The sequence below is a fragment of the Sesamum indicum genome, linkage group LG15 (genome assembly GCF_000512975.1).
Source record: "Sesamum indicum cultivar Zhongzhi No. 13 linkage group LG15, S_indicum_v1.0, whole genome shotgun sequence".
In the NCBI taxonomy this organism is placed as follows: Eukaryota; Viridiplantae; Streptophyta; class Magnoliopsida; order Lamiales; family Pedaliaceae; genus Sesamum; species Sesamum indicum.
In genome coordinates this window covers 2068253-2085434 of record NC_026159.1, presented here as the reverse complement: position 1 = coordinate 2085434, position 17182 = coordinate 2068253, and the positions used below count along the sequence as shown (strand labels likewise).

Genomic DNA, 17182 nt, shown 5'->3' with positions numbered 1-17182 from the left:
ATGGACGCGGGCACCCCTGACCCCGAGTGAGTGAGAGAGAGAGAGAGACAGACAGACTACAGTAACAGACGTCACTTCCTGGTGGTTCTTTTTCATTTTCATCATTAACAATAAATTTGAATTCTGTGTATGGAGCTCCACATCAAGGTAGCCCAGGCCGTCCACGTCCTCAATCACGATACTCAATCCTGCAACCGCGTCGCAGCTAATCAGTGGCTCGTCCAGTTCCAGCAGACCGACGCTGCTTGGGGAGTCGCCACTTCTATTCTTACTTCCGACCACCCTCACCTATTCCTTTCCGATTACGAGGTCGAGTTTTTTGCCGCCCAGATTCTCAAGCGGAAGGTCTCTCTTTCTATCTTCTCCACTCTTTCTCTACTTGAACCCTCTTCTCAGTCGACACAACTCCTACTCCACTACTCCTTCTTATGATTTATATATGTTGTTATTATTTCTAAACCTAACCCTTAACTCGCATTGTTTTTCTATCATATCAATGTGATGCCCTCATATATAATTTTTTAACGATTCATCGTATTTGATTATATTGTCAACTATTTCTAGAATATTGCCTCTGGATTGTAGCATGATCAATTTTAGTTGACTTGTTTTCATCTCCCTGCAGATTCAAAATGAAGGATACAATTTGCATTTAGCAGCAAAGGATGCACTCCTAAATGCGCTTCTCGTAGCTGCTAAAAGATTTAGTTCAGGCCCTCCTCAGGTATTCAAATGAGATTTCTTCTCATTATGTTAGCCGTCTTACGTATTATCGTCAAAGTCTTTGCTGATGCTCCCTTTTTTTTGTGTGTGTCAAAGCAGCTGTTAACCCAAATCTGTCTTGCACTCTCTATGCTTGTACTTCATGCTGTAGAGCATGGAAAGCCCATCGAGAAGTTGTTCTACAGCCTGCAGAATTTACAGAGCCAAGATAATGGAAATAATGCTGTTTTAGAGATGCTCACTGTCTTGCCTGAAATTATTGAGGATCAAACCAGTGATTGCCATATACCCTCTGCTCGGCGTTACGAGTATGAGCAAGAGGTTTTACATTCTGATTTGTGCAACTGCTAACTTCTACTGATTTTTCAACGTACAACCATTGTTTGAGCTATCTGCTCACGTCAAATGTAGTTTTTCTTTGCAGCTTCTCGCACGTACTCCTATGGTACTTGACTTTCTAATGCAGCAATCTCAAGAGGGGTTTGGCAGCCATGTTCAACCCCATGTTAGGAGCAGAAAGATATTGCGCTGCTTGTTAAGCTGGGTGAGAATAGATAAATTCATGCCAGATTCATGAGAGAGGGAAGGATAGTGGTATCAAGTATTGTTACTATTGTAATCTCCAATTTCAACTGATTTTGTAGTCTCACCAAATCATTGATGTGGAACTTAGAGTATGTGTACTTGGAGGACTGGAGGAGGGATAAGGGGAAGTGTTGGAGATCCTCGCTTTGGTTGGTAAAAAGTGAACTGATGAGGAAGGAAGGAAATGTGGAGAGATTACCTCCCTATACACATAAATCTGATCCTTTCAGCTCATCTGAAGTTGGAGGAAGGCTTAGAAAAGTTCTGTCCCCTTCCCACAAGGATTATATATATACTCAAGAATGGGAAGAAAGCTCTTGCCCTCCTCAATAACAAGAAACTTGATTGGTTTATCATATCCCTCCCCTAGTTGAAGGATTTGTACCCCAACCCCCTCCATCCCCCTCAAGATGCTATATAGCCTTAATTAATTTAATTTGTAGATAAACAATAATTATTTTACTAATTCTTAAACACTTATGGAAAAATGGCATTGGTCTCTGTGCTAAATCTTTTGATATGCAATTGGTCTCATTGAGCATGCTTCACCATGCGTTTTCTTCCACTTCCATGCTTGTTTTTAGTTGATGTGTCTGTTTACTTCCATGCGTTTAGGTTCGAGCTGGTTGCTTTTCGGTCATTCCTCCAGTCTCTCTGCCAGCCCATCCACTTTTTAACTTTGTTTTCAGTTCCTTGCAGGTATTATCATTCCTACTTTAGATGGTGTTTCTGAGGTTTCTTCAGAATCAGATGCATAGCAATTTTTCATGACTTATGTGCTATTTGTAGGTTGCAGCTTCATTTGATGTGGCCGTTGAAGTTCTTGTTGAGCTTGTGAGTCGGTACGAGGTATAATCCTATAGAATTTCTATGTCTGCCATACTGCATTATATTTCTCAGCATGTTTACTCATATAGAAATAAAATATTTTGATTGAGAATCACTAAGGTGTATTCCTGCTCATGATATCCTGCTAGGATGTACCACTTATAGAATCCTTGTAGAAAGAAGAGGCCTACATGCTACAACCCACCAAGTATCCTACAAAATGATGATGCTTTCAATGAATGAAGTGTTAGTTTGTTCAAGAATTATGTAAGTAGGTTCCCTGTTCTTTGTGTAGTGTTTCGAACCCTTCAGTAATCAAGTAGTGCAGTGGTTGAACTAGGAATTGATAGGCAGTCAGGATTTGCAGTAGCCTACAACAAAGTGGAAATGGAATATTGACAATCTGAATCTTCGGATGACATTAGAGGCCTTGCATGACAACAGTTGAGATTTTACTACTACATCATTTTGCCATATTGATGAACAAGAGGTCTCTTTGAACAACAAGGGAAGGGCTTTCTCGCTGTGTTTACGTTAATTTGTAATTCCGGCTTAGGATATTTTAGGAATAGGAATCTTGTTCATTAGGTACTTTAAATAACTTTGGACATCAATCGACTAAGATTGGTCTGTCTTTATCAAATAAGTTATAAGTTCCAGTTGGATTAGTGGTGTAAGTTAGTGCTTTTTCAGTATAGCTGCTACAATTTATTGTTCGAATTAATCAGTTCTCAAGGCTGTTTGTTAATGATGGAATGGAGCCTCACTAGGTCTGGGTTCACGAGAAGACGATACACAAGAGTTCTAGTGGTAAACTGAGATTCTCCTGATATCTACTGCAATTAACATCCCATGAAGACTCTGTCACGATGAAATTTGAGTGAGAGAAACTGAAAAATGATATGAGAGATTAGAATTGGTCGAAGATGGTCCTCGTTCTTATTCTTGTTAAAATGACAAATGAATAGTGAAGAAAAGTAATGCTGATTGGTCTACTTTTGTCAGAATAGTTTCAAGGCATTAATTTAAGATTTATCCTCCTCGCTTCTTAACCTCTGAGATTTTAATCAAATTCGCTTTTGTTCTCTCTTGACAAAAGGGATTACTTAATGCTATTCTCTTTTTCCACCTCGTGTTTTTGTTGCTTGCCTCAACAAGCATGGTTATTTTCTTTAGGTTGTTTCCTTATGGGTTATATTTCAGAACAAAATCAATTCTGATTCTTACTTGCTTAATCCTTATGAATGCCCTTTCAAGGTCACAGAAAAAAAAAAAAAAGAAAAGAAATCTTCTGCACTTTCATGTCTATAGGAGATCGGAGCTGATTCCTAAAAGAATGTTATCCAATAAGAACTCATTGACAACAGATTATATTCAACCAGAATTAACTTTATTTTCAATTTTGCTCTCTAGGGTCTGCCGCAGGTTTTACTATCCCGAATTGGATATTTGAAGGAAGAACTTCTTTTTCCTGCTCTTAAGAGTGGAGATGAGAAAGTGATAGGACGACTAGCATGCTTGATGTCAGAAATTGGTCAAGCTGTGAGTATCTGAATTAATGAATTTTATAATTGTGTGCAATACATTCACTCGTTCCTGTTAATCTTCTGCTACATTTTGGCATCTTTGTCAATTGTAAGTATGAAGCAAACCGTTAATTGTTTATTTTGTCCCTTTTCTTTTTTTTTTATTTATTTAATATTTCACTTGACACTTCGACTTTGATTAACTTGTCTGTTTCTGTGCCAGGCACCCTTTTTGATTGTGGAAGCAAACACTGAAGCACTTGAACTGGCTGATGCTCTCTTGAGGTCAGATTCAGGTCTTTGGAAATCTTATAAACAAAGTGCCATTTGGAAAACGTCGCTCCAGCAAAGTGGTTTTTATTAGGAATTAAAAGTTGTGAAGCTTGGATTGGTCTCAATTTGTTTAACATGTTTTATATGTTGGCAGTTGTGTGGCATTTCCAAGTGAAGATTGGGAGATTGCGGACTCAACGTTGCAGTTTTGGTACATCTTATTTCTTATGTGTTCCCAGTACATATATAAATGATGAAAAACATTTCTTTTTATTCTATTTGGAGGCCTTATATCTTGAACTTGTTCTGACTTTTACATACCAGGTGTAGCCTTGCTGGGTACATTATTGGGCTTGACGTGGATTGTGCTGAAAATAGGAAGAACTTGGAAGAATGTTTTGTTCCTATTTTCTCATCATTGATTGATGCTCTTTTGTTGCGTGTTCAGGTTTGTGTTTATGTTTAGGAACTCTTCTTGGTGTTGATGACTATAATAGCTTTCCTGGAAACCTGGAGAGATCTTGTTCGCAGGGGCAAAACCACCCACTTAGGAATCTTTGGCATTTCTCTTACCTAGAAAATCTTTGTTAATTAAGAAATAATTCCAGGCGTATCTGTCTACTCTCTTGGACCGTCAGAGAGACATCTTCCTTAAGTTTAACTATAAATGGGATGAAGGAGTGCTTAACTGATAAATAAAAATTAATCTTCCTCTGTTAGAAATTTCCAGCTTGCCAGTCTTTTTCGGCGCTTCCCTAGAATCATTTGAGTATCAAATGCAGCGCTCTCCTGAAAAATTTGAGGAACTAAACTTGTCATTAGCTCAGGAATGGGTTTGAGTTTGTCGGCCTTCATCTCTCTAATGAAAAAGCGAAAAAGATCCTGTCAATTGCTGCTGTTTTGAACTTGAACGACAGGTGATCCATTTAGCAGACATGTTTCATAGCCCCTAACTTATATGTGGATGTGTAAGATGCATGTGGGGCATCTTAAAGGGCCACCGTAAATACAATAATAAAAATTTAAGACTTCTTTCAGATTCTTGGATCCACATGTTTGGATGTGAATATAAAGATTGTGCTTGCTTGTGAGATGTATCCAATTCGACTTCATCCAACCAAGTCAAGATGGTGATTGGTTGTAGGAATATTTTTCTCATATAAAAAAGAAATATTTCAATCACATTTTACTACTCTCAATAGAAATACATCACATTTCTACTATTTGAGTGGTCCTAATTTCAACCGGAAGGGAGTTTAAGATGAGTGTAGAAAAGTATAACTATATTGCATTATTACGCTATTTGCCTCAAAAGTAATAGTTGAGATTTAGCTGGCATCACACCTTTACAGAGAGGAGGTCTTTAGAAAGAAGTTATAATTTAGGAAATTGCATCTTATTTTGGGACATTTCAACTTTTGAGGGATAGGAGTGATGAGTTTGGGGAAGAGGGATTAATATGCATTGTGTTTCAAGTATTTACAAACATCTACCAAAGTATCTTGGTTAGCTTAGATACAGGATTGAGTACTCTTCCTTTTTTGTTTCATTTATGCCACATTTCCCAAGATTAAGATGTCTACTACCAAATCTTTTCATATCTTTGTGGTTCATATGTTATACTGGTGTTTAGTTTAGTAGCAATTAGCTAGGGACATTACCCATTACCTCTTAATCAGGTCCCAAATGTGGAAGTGGGAAGAAAATATCCCCTCCACCCCCCCAATCATTAAGGCAAATGTAGAGTAGGAAGTACTGGAAATGATTATAAGTGGTCCTCCCTTGCCCCGGACAATTTCATTACCTGCTCTTTTTAGTAGTTTCCAGAAGATTGATTGATGAATCTTTCAGTTCGTTCCTGAGATATGTTAGGGTCCATTCTGCGAACTATACTGTGAGTGGATTTTGTCTTCTTAATTACAACTTTACTTTCTCTCTTATGATTGATTCATGTCTTTCCAGGTCGATGATTGCACATATAATGACACTGGAAGAGCCCTTGATGTGCCCAATGGTCTTGGACAATTTAGGATGAATTTGGTGGAACTTTTGGTGGACATTTGTCAGCTTTTGGGGTCTGCTTTATTTATTCAGAAGGTGATGATTGCATGTATCCTAGAACAGTTATCCATTTGGTAATCTCTTCTTGTGTTACTATGAAAATTTGAGTATGCTACCATAGCTAAACAAATTTAAGATGCCAGTTCAAGCTGCAATTAATTTTCCAAATTTCTTAGCCCCAAAAGTGACAGACTATTTGATGCAAAGGAAGAATATTACTACACTTAATATACCTCAAATCCTCTTGGAAGAGATGGATATTGGTTGTGTTTTATATCATGATTCAATAGGGAAATAATCAACTAATCTTTTCCATTATACAAGAAAAAGGATTCCTAGTTTGCATTGTGTAATGACTGATCCCTTTCAATTCATATATGTGAGATCTTGGTTCCATGAATTGGGATATTCCCTAAACTCTCACTGACAGAAGTAATTTGCAAAAAGAGGAGCGATTTGGACAAAAAGGGGGAAAAAGAATTGGCTTACAAATCCTTTTTGTCAATGACCTACGACCAATCAATCAAATATTATCTAATTTGAAATAATACAAGTCAATGACCTTGATGCTATTCCTATGCCCATCTTGTTACCTAGTTATTATGAAGTAAATGCAAGTGAGAAATTGAAAAAATCTGATTCTCATCACTAGTTGATTTTACTTTTATTTCTACCCTAATCCAATGTTTCCTGTAAACAACATATTAGATTTTCCTTGGAAATTGGAAATCTGCCAGCATTGATATTTATTGGAAAGAGGTCGAAACGAAGTTGTTCATCCTTAATGCGGTGAGTCGAAAGTCCTGCATAAGTTTTCTTTCCTTATTCTTTTATCATCACTGCTTTATCGTCACCAGCAGTGATCTCCCTGGAGGTTTATCTGTAGATTTCTGAATGCTAGCTCCTTTTAGGTTGCTGAAGTTGTTCTTAAAGAGGGACATCATTTTGATATCTCCATTGTCATGCAACTGGTGATGATTTTGTCCAGCAAGTCATCTGCAGACCTCAGGGGATTTATGTACCTTGTATGTCTTCTGTTTATTGCTTAACTGACTGAACGATAACTCTTCTTAAGCCAAGTCTCAAAGGAATATTAACATCTTAAAGCGACCTTACCTGATGACTTTATTTCTTGAATGCTTCCGTTGTAGGTATACAAATCACTTGCAGAAGTCATTGGTTCCTATGCTAAGTGGATGTCATCTTCTCAAACCAACATTATACCATTAATGTAAATGCTTCCAAACTTGCTACATTATACCGCATTATAGTGATTTCCTTCAAGCATACTTCATTTAGTATTTCTAATCTGTATGGAAAGAAAGGATTATGTGCTGAATGATGTTAGAATAAGACGAATGTATCTGAATTTATATTATTCTTTATACCAGCATTGAAGTTATAATGTATTGCGAAACTCAATCCCTTTTCAAGAATTTAATTTGCACTGCTATTATATTCTGTGATTGACCTGCTACTTTCAGATTATTTTTGGGTTCTGGGATTCGTCAACCATTTTGTTCGAGTGCTTGTGCTTTTGCATTCCGCAAACTCTGTGAAGAAGCTGCTACGATGATGCATGAACCTTCCAATTTGGAAATCTTAATTTGGATAGGAGAGGTCAGTTTTATGGCTATCTAATAAATGCATTAGATGTCATATCATGAGGCAACTGTTTAATTTAATCTTGAGAGAAGTGACAATTTTTGGCAGATACTTAAAATTTAAGCCAGTACATCCAACTTTAGTGAGGCCTATATTTATTACAGTGTCTGCCATCGTGGGTCTACAAGATGGTCAAATAACATGACAAAGCTCTTGGGGCACTGGTCCTTGATTTCCTATTGTTTTTGAGTGACTTAATATTCACAAGAATAGATAGAAAATTACAATTCGTATTTTAGATAAAAAAAGTAAAGTATGTATCCTTACCACTCTCCAGAAACTCAAAGCAACATAATAATAAGACCACTTTGGCATGAAAATGTCAACTCCATTTATGCGCATAATCTTTTATGTATGGTGATGTAGATAGTAATATCTTAATCACACACAGCTGCTCCTGCAGACATTTCGATTTCTTCTTTAGTAACTATCAACAGAAATGGCTGTTAGGGCTTGGAAGAGATGAAATTGCCCTTGGAGGATGAGGATGAAGTAGTTGGTGCCATCACTCTGATATTTTGCTCTATCCCTGACAAGAAGCTGATGAGTAACTTGTTTGCTAGATTGCTCTCTCCTTCTTATGAAAATATTGGAAAAGTTGTAAGTGTTTTTTGGTCTTTTTAATTTCTTGTTTCAGGCATCTACTCCAAACTCCTCCGTGTTCATTTTGTGTTTGGTCTTATGACTTAATCTATATTCTCTGTTCATCACAAAGCATTTGCACTCACACCACCACTAACCTAAGTGTCATAGGCCATAATAGTTGCAAGATTATGCCTCCGACATACGCTTCTCAAATTGTTATTGTTGTCCAACTTTACCAGGCTTTTGACTAATGGATCTCATACTTTACTCTTCTGAGTGCTTGTATGGATTGCGAAGTATTATGTAGTGACTAGTGAGACTACAATATTTTGAAAGGCACAATCAGCTTTCCTCACAACGACTCACTTTAGGTGGATGTTGACTCACAAGCACTCATATAAAACCCGATACGTGAGGATATATCAATTTTATTTAAGGCAAACTTCACTTGTAGGTCACAGCTGCTGTTCTCCATGCCCTCCAACTAACGTACTTTTGGCTTGAGAGAACTTCAGGATGAAATATTCTGAACTGCTGGTGAAATATGTTGCACTTCTGGTCTTCTCATGTTCTTTCATTTGAGTGGACTAAATTCTAATACTTGTTATTCCCTGACGGATGGACAAAGGATATTGCACTAAGGATCCTAAGCCACAGTTGTAAGCTGGTTAGAGGATTCAGGCACATTTGGTAATAGGGTTCAGTTTACCAAAATCACAATTTTACCAGTTGTACCTAAATCTCAAATCTATGTTGTACAGCAAAGTAATCTGACTTCCTTGTTAGAGAGTCAGTGATTAAGAATATATACTTTGTTGTGTGGCTGTTGTCTAATCTCCCATCTGCTTCCTTTTGCCAGACATAGTTTTGGCTGAAAAAAGATTTATTTTAGTTTTGACAGCGTTTTCTGAGTTTCCTTTTCCTTAACAGAGGAATTTCCTATAATCAGTGAAGAACCATTCAAGATGCAGCCTAATCTTTGTTTATCAAGTCTTGTAAATCTGAAGATACTAAAGTACCCATCCTCATTGATTCAGATTGATGAAGATCATGGGCATACTTTGAGGCAAAATCCGTCAACTTATATGGAATCAATCAACTCAGCTGTGAGAGGGCTACATAGGTTTGGTCTTGCACTATTTATGCTTATTTGTGGTTCTCAGGTGAAGTATTTTCATGGGCTGGAGGTTTATGCAGTCATCTATTTGCCTAACATGACATAAATTGGTTATGGGAGAATTATGGGAGTGGCCATGAGGCCTGTGGCTTAGTTATATTATCAGTTTAGGCATTTGGCCCAGTTAGTCAGTGCCTAACTGTGTTGGTTAAGCTTTCAATATTAACTGATCCATGTATGACTGCTTGCCAATTTTCTTAGTTGATTAAGAAAATGAATTATTTATTTATTTTATTATGATGTAAAATTTCGAGTGTGTTTCACTTGTTTATAGAATTCATAGTCTCATACACTGATGAACTTGTGATTGTTTTTGCCTCTAAAATTTCTGGTTCTAAGCTGAGACTTTGACTAATCTATTAAAAAGTAGACTAATCAGATCAGTTGAACAAATTTATGGTGTGATGATCATTTACATTGCCTTTGCTGTCTTCGACTTAAGCAATTTTTTTATTTTTCATCATTATATGCAACATAGGACCGGGGAATATTCTGTTACATCTTGTGCCTAAGATGACCTATATCAAAACGCGCACATTGTGAATATGTTTTCATCTGCTAAAATGTTTTTTCAACTGCATATGGTAACATATGTATGTAGATAGTATAAGCTTAAATTGCTAAGGTAACAGTTTATGGTGGTAAGTCAATAGTTTGCATAGTATGTCCTATGTGGGAGGGCTATGTACGTTTTGTGAGGGAAATAGGCTCAGTTATGTGGGGATGCTGTAAGTGGTTGAAGAATTTCAAATTAATTTGATGGTGGCAGGTGAATCCGAAATTTTTTCATCATTAAAATTAAAGAAAAGTAGCAATCAGATTGAAATGTTATTACATGTTGTAGTGAAGAAGCAGCAAAAGTCGGTTTTTTGCTTTGCTTATTTTGGATGCTTTGAAGAGAAAGGAATAGGAAAGTTTGGAATGCCACGATATCAACGTTACGGCTGAATTTGGGCAATTTCTATTTAGACTCATGAGAAGTATCCTTTCATTGCTTTTCCATGGATTTTCCCACTGCTGATTCTGCTGTAAAGAAAATTTGAATAAGAACAAATATATTAATGTGTAACTGCCATAACCTCTGTTAGCCAAGTTGAAGAAGAAGATTATCCTTTATACATAAAATTCGGAAGCAGATGAAAATGACTTAACAGCTACATTAGTGTATTATTGACCTACATCACCAAAATTTTTGCTGTGTCCATTAGGCTTGGTCACCATGGCTTCACTACTTCCATTTTTTAGGTGTTTGAATGAGATGATGTTGATTTGGACAACATCAGAAGTTCCAGTGATGGTGCGGATCGCTTCATCTTCTCTTTGTTTGCCTTGCTTCTAAATTGACTTTATTGCCTGGATAAATGTTGTGTCCTCGTAGAAATTGCTGCATATATCAATATCATGGTTTTCTTAGCTTAATCACTGGCTGATCATTGCAGGATTGGTACTGTGTTCAGCTATCTTGCAGTACATTTATCTACTAGTCTGGATCCAGATGGGTCTATCCTTGCTTTACTTGAGCTGTTTTGGCCAATGCTTGAGAAGCTCTTTTTGTCCGAACACATAGAAAGCGCAAACTTGTCTGCAGCTGCTTGCAGAGCTCTTGGGCTGGCAATTCAGGCATCAGGTTTCACTATTGTCATTATTTTTGTAGGCACCAAGACAACACCCTCTTAGCCTAAACCCGTCACATTGGTCGAAGACCATGATGCCAGAAGACTCAATGGTCATCACTAAGGAACCTGTGCTACATCATATATAACCTATTAGAAATGGATGTCCTCAAATATATGCACCATTGAATTCCCGAGGGCAACTTTTATGTTCAAGATAGAGTGCATATAATCTGGAAGCTAGAGAGAAACTGTTATTGGAACATCATAGTTTTATAAAAAATTCTGGAGAAGATTAGTTTTTTAGTTCACTATTAAAATCTGAAACCAAGGGGCTCGCGTCATAACATTAGTTGGTACATTGCAGGTCAGAAGTTTGGGACACTATTTCCGAAGGTTCTCGACTCTATGTCAATCAATTTCATGTCATTCCAAAGTCATGAATGCTACATGAAAACAGGTGATAACATTTACAATGAGTGGGCCTGGTGTTTGCAAGTGTCCGAAATACGAATACCAGAGAGAAAGATTTGTGAAATTTTCATTATTGCTTGGGTTTGCATGGTTAAGAAAGTAATGTAAATGTTATTCTGCATATCAAGTTAGTTGCTTGGATCTAAGAAACTTTGGCAGGCATCACTTCAAAAGAGAATATACTTAACCTTATCAATAGGCTGCTTTAATCTGATATTCACCAGCAAGTTGTCGATAATTGATTGAGATACGGAAAATACTTATTTAAGTCTGAAAATTGGTTGACTCAAAACCTTTTCCATGTACCGTAGAGCAGAGCCCTAGTTTAGTGTGAGTATTGCAGGATTCATGTCTTTTTAAAAAATTTCCTCATTGATTGAAATGTTTGAATGGGTCGTGGTTATACCATGTTTATCCCTGGTGGATGTTCGAAGTCCCTTCATTTTATCATTTTAGTGAGCCATCTGTTGTTTTTGTCTCCCCTTATTATCATTGTTGTTTTGCCAGCTGCTGTCATTATCGAGGAATTTGGCGTTAACGAGGAATATGGACCTCTATTCATGAGAACGTTTGAAAGATTTTCTTCTTCAACATCAGTTATGGCTCTTACTTCGTCGTACATCTGTGATCAAGAGCCCGATGTGGTTGAGGCCTACACAAATTTCGCATCTGCATATGTTCGCAGTTGCTCCAAGGTGCTCGTCCTCATGTTCGACATGTTTCACTGTATTGATTTCTTGAGTTGTAAAACAAATTGTTTCACTATGCTTCCAGATGATATATATGTTTATGCATAACTCCTTGCTCCTACTCTTGTCAAACTAATTTCATATTTTGATTTGTCAATTTACACAATGAAAACAATGCTAATTTGCATTTCAGGAAGTATTAGCTGCCTCTGGTTCTCTTTTTGAAGTATCCTTGCAGAAGGCAGGAATTTGTTCTACAGCTTTGCATCGTGGTGCAGCTCTATCAGCAATGTCATATGTGACCTGTAAGCCTTCTTGAAGATGGGGTATTGTTGTGTATCCCATATGTTTCCTCTTTTTCTACACATGTTATAGTTCAACACACTACCAAAATTCTTGCATTCTGGGACGCTTTCAATGGGAGATTTTGAATTTGTTCCAAAAGGAATCAGTGGTGATTTTGGTGTATTTGGTGTAAGCTCATATCAATTTATGGTTTGTTTGGATGGGGTGAAAAGTGGAAAATAAAATGAATGTATAAGAAAAGGTTTGGTGTTTGGTAGATGTATATGAAATCCTATAAGGCTAAAAAGACAAAAAATACATATTTTATTTTTAATTACTGTATAACCCATATATATAATTCTGTCAAATTCTTTTTTCGTTACACTTGCTGCTGATAATACAGTTACATAGTTTTTGAGAAAAGATAACTAAATCGCCGGAAAACTACTACGCCGTCGATCATTGGTAGTATTTTTTTTATTTAAACTGAATAATTTAGAATAAATGGACAATACTCATTTTGATGAATATTTCTACAAATAAGATTTTTAAATTTTTTATATACTAAAATTATTTTAGTATAATATTAACTTATTTATTTTCTAATATAAATAAAGTGAAAAGGTTAAACACTAAAAAAACTAGCCTTTTCTTTTCAATATATTTTTCTCGTACCAAACAATAGGAAGTATTTGAGATTTACTTTCATTCTTATCATTAGTAAAATAGCAGGTTCTTAACTGGTTTCTTATGTGATAGTTGGTCTGGTAAACATTGCAAATGAAATAACTATATTTAATTAGTCTTTCATGATCTCCCTACTAGAAAAGCCACCAATTTCACCAAATTGATTTCATTATCCATCTTTCCTTTAGCTGCCATTTTCACCTTATTGATCTTTTAACTTATTCATGAGCTTTACAGGCTTCTTGGAGGTTGGCCTTGCTTTGTTGTTGGAACCTGAGGGATCCACATCTGAAACATCTGTTCAGGATATGGTCATAAGAGTCATATCTATCAGTGGTGAGGGCCTGGTATCAAATCTGGTGTATGCTCTACTTGGCGTCTCTGCAGTGTCAAGGGTAAACATGAGATCCTTCAAATTATGATTTTTAAGAATTGAGGAATTACCTTGTTTGCAATTCGTAAGATGCTCCAGTTACTTATCTGTCTGAAGAGTGCATGTAAGAACTGCGTTGACATATTATTCAATTATGTTTTGATGTTCCTGCAGTTCCTTACTGAAATGATACATCAATTAGATGCTGTTAGTAGTCTCTAAACCAGAGAAATCTGGCTGCCAGTGTTAGGAAATGATAACCGGAGAGTAATCCTGCTAGTGCATTCATTCTGGAAACTGTTGTTTACAGTATCTTCTGTTTTGATATGCACTGCCATTGTCACAGGGTATTGGAAGGATCCGTGCTGCTTGCTTTCTTGGAAAATTAGGCTTGAGTAGGAAGACACTGAAAATCTGTTCTGATAAATTGTAATTGTGCCCCATTGCAGGTTCATAAATCTGCAACTATTCTCCAACAATTGGCTGCAATGTGCAATTTAAGTGAAATAACAAAGTGGAAAGCTGTTCTCTGCTGGGAAATTCTACAGAGATGGCTTTACTCTGCTGTAAGTCTCTTCTATCTCTATCTCTTCTGTGTTCGTGTACATGTGTGCTACTTGTATGCTTGTACTAGTTTTAGAAACTGGTTTGAGGACTTAAAAATTCTATCAGCCAACAGAAATTCACTCTTTGAGTTTTACTGTTAGTTGCTTTGTGGCCATCCTGTTTTGGATCAAGCAATTTCAATTAATTGTGACCTTCACAAGATCACTGTAAAAGTTTATTGGTAGAAAATCAAACAGAAGCTGCCGCTTCATCCAGACAGTGAGACATACCCAAGCATCTGTCTCTCATTTCCTGTAACATCTGTTTAGTTTGTATTACGCATTTTCTCTGCTTGTTTAACTTCAATTTGATGCAATACTGAGTACAAATCATCAAGCAGAGAGATCTCCTATACTAATTTTATGTTGAGTTCTTAGCCAACTCTTGCATGCGGAACATGTTTAGAAGATCCTATAGGTACCATTTTAGAGTGGATTATTGTCATCCCTGAGTATTACCTCATTGTAACTGTCGATGTATTCAGTTTTCCTCATGTTACCTTAAATAGCTTCTATGTAGGATTTATTGGTTGATGTCTTGATGATTGAATTTTAGTTTACTGTGTGCAACTTGAATTGTTTGCATTTGGGAAATCAAAATTGCTTTAACTTCCATAAAGTCATAGGTTGTGGAACAGGAAATTAACTAGTGTCTGGAGTTATGATTTCATGCACTCTTTTCTTGCATTTTCATTTGGGTCTTTTCGCTAGTTTTGATGTGTTTGTGATGTTCTAAGAATTTAGTTGCACCTCTATCTGGAGTTTTGTGTTTTTAGCTTTTTATGTTTTGAGGTATTTTAGTTGCAGACGCTGCCTGCGGAGTACCTAAAACAGGGTGAAGCTGAATCTTTAGTGCCAATTTGGCTGAAGGCTCTTGTTGCTGCGGCTTCAGATTATCTTCAGAGCAGACAATGTGGAGAATTAAGTAGCCATGGGCATATGCAAGGGAAAGGGGGAAGACTTCTAAAACGCTTGTTAAGGGAATTTGCTGATAACCATCGTAATAGTCCAAATTTGACTTGATATATTTTTCCATTTTCAACACTAATTTATTGAAGTTAGCCGGCAGCTTTGATGAGCTCGCAGTTCTGAGATTTGTGCATTAATCTAGAGGATGGATATGACATTATATCACATACTGCACCTGAAGTATGTATAGTATTTGAGTTTCCTTCTCATTTGATACGTCCTGTGAATTCATCAGTTTTCATTTGAGGATAAAGTTTGACAAGAGGAATTGGAGCCCGGAGGAAAGAGAGAAATGGGTTAACCCAATGGGTAAGTTGCTGCAAGTTCTTAGGGTGAAATACTCGTGTTTAGGCCGGACCACAATCCTAATACAGCCCACAACCACCAAGTAATTGGCATAAAAGGATCAACTTTCCTGATTTCTTTGATTCTCCTTGTATTTCCTGAGACTGAGTCATCATATAGTATGTTGCAGACTTCATTTGTTATGCAAAGATGTGAAACTTTTTTTGCAATATTAGCTGCAGGGTTGAGGAAAGTGCATCCTTCAATGGGACAAGTAATGTACGTGCCAAAAAGAAGACGAAGAAATTAGTTATAAAAAATTGGGCATCGGGTAACAATGAAAATAATTATTGGTGTTCAAAGTGAAGAAAGTAAAATTGGCAGTTAAACCACAAAATGTTAGTCAATCAATAAACGTAATTATCCCGAAAATATTGAATGCTGCTTGTCCTTTTATGTTGGAACAATGGATATAAGTATTTCTGAGTTTGGGATTCAGGTGTGGTCATAGAGCGCGAGGAGTTTAACATATACATATATATAGACACACACATATATATAGGGGAAAAAGGAAGAGATGAAGAGAGGTTGGAGCTGGTGCGTGGTAGGTGACGTGATGCTTAATTAAGCATCATGGTGATGTAAAATATATTAATTTTGATGAATCAGGAGAAGAGAAGTAGAGTTTGGTGCAGAGTTGTTCATACTAAAAGAAGAAGTGGGAAAAAAGAAAAGAGCAAAGCAAACGACAGGACGCATGGGCATTGGCTGATGTTGCACTCAAAATGTCCAAGTGAGGTGAGGTGAGGACTCGCTGTCTCAAAAAGCAAAAAAGAAAACAAGAGGCTGGAATAATAAAATCTGAATTTGATAAGAAAATATACATTTTTGCTGAATGTAAATATATATATATATATATGTTTGTTTTGAGGAAGGGGATGGTGATTGGTGAATGGGTGATAAATGATGATGATTGCAATCGTACAAGAATCCGATGAGTTGATGTGGAATTTACAATAAACTAAACCCAAAAGGAAATGGAAATGCTATTGTATTTGTAGCCGTCACGAACTGCTTGTCTGTCTAAGTAAAAGGAGAGGAGGAGGAGAGAGTATTATTAGCATTATTAATGATGATACATATACATATAACATATATGATAATGATGGTGATGATGAGTTGAGGAATGCGAGTAGGAGGTATGTCAACAACATAGCTTGGCTGGCTGGTAGTGGTAGTGGTATTGGTATTGGTACCTTTTAACCTATCATTCTCTTTCACACACAACACGCAGTCGTCACTCCAACTCCAATAGCCAAAAGCCAATAGTTGTTGCATCATTATTATCAGTAGTATTGTATTATTAGTTCACTGCTTTTATTGTCATTTTTGACAACCCACTGCAATTATGCACTGAAAATCTTTTGTTACCTCTGTAATTAGCAATTAGGATTACATAGGTAGAGTTTGGGGTTTTGGTGAAGGAGAGAAGATAATTATGAGATTTGGAGAAACGGTAATGGTAATGGTAATGGGAGACAGAAAGAGTGAGCAGCAGCAGCAAACATAAAAACGTTTCAAGTTGCAGTATCAGACAACCCCATTCCACTACTTTACAACCCATACAAACAAAACAGCTATACAAATACATACATACGTACAATTACAACCCCCACCCCCTTTCTCTCTCACTCTTCTCTTCTCTTCTTATTCTGAGTGGAGGAGCCTCATTCTCACCCTCAGCCTTCCTCCTCCCCACCCCCCCCCCCCACCCCTTCT

At 36.8% G+C, this 17182-nt stretch overlaps 1 protein-coding gene across 2 annotated transcripts; it reads left to right on the top strand.

Annotated features, from left to right (window-relative positions):
• LOC105177494 (importin-13) lies at window positions 130-15172 on the top strand. 2 transcript variants are annotated; one of them, XM_020699283.1, is made up of 24 exons: window positions 130-345; window positions 626-724; window positions 823-1044; window positions 1148-1267; window positions 1924-2007; window positions 2098-2157; window positions 3550-3678; window positions 3886-3947; window positions 4090-4146; window positions 4260-4383; window positions 5898-6032; window positions 6705-6785; window positions 6908-7021; window positions 7148-7227; window positions 7481-7616; window positions 8112-8261; window positions 9284-9369; window positions 10863-11050; window positions 11404-11496; window positions 12018-12205; window positions 12393-12504; window positions 13409-13566; window positions 13994-14110; window positions 14951-15172. In XM_020699283.1, exons 1-24 carry the CDS (start codon window positions 130-132, stop codon window positions 15170-15172), a joined length of 3033 nt encoding a protein of 1010 aa, XP_020554942.1. The 2 variants fall into 2 exon arrangements, with proteins under 2 accessions (XP_020554942.1, XP_020554943.1); XM_020699284.1 differs by lacking the exons at window positions 130-345; window positions 626-724 and having other exon boundaries at window positions 903-1044; window positions 1135-1267.

Coding starts and splice junctions, on each gene's coding strand:
- LOC105177494 (XM_020699283.1), top strand. CDS start 130: ATGGAGCTCCACATCAAGGTAGCCCAGGCCGTCCACGTCCTCAATCAC. Junction 4,384..5,897: donor CTCTTTTGTTGCGTGTTCAG/GTTTGTGTTTAT, acceptor ATGTCTTTCCAG/GTCGATGATTGCACATATAA. Junction 7,617..8,111: donor TCTTAATTTGGATAGGAGAG/GTCAGTTTTATG, acceptor AATGGCTGTTAG/GGCTTGGAAGAGATGAAATT.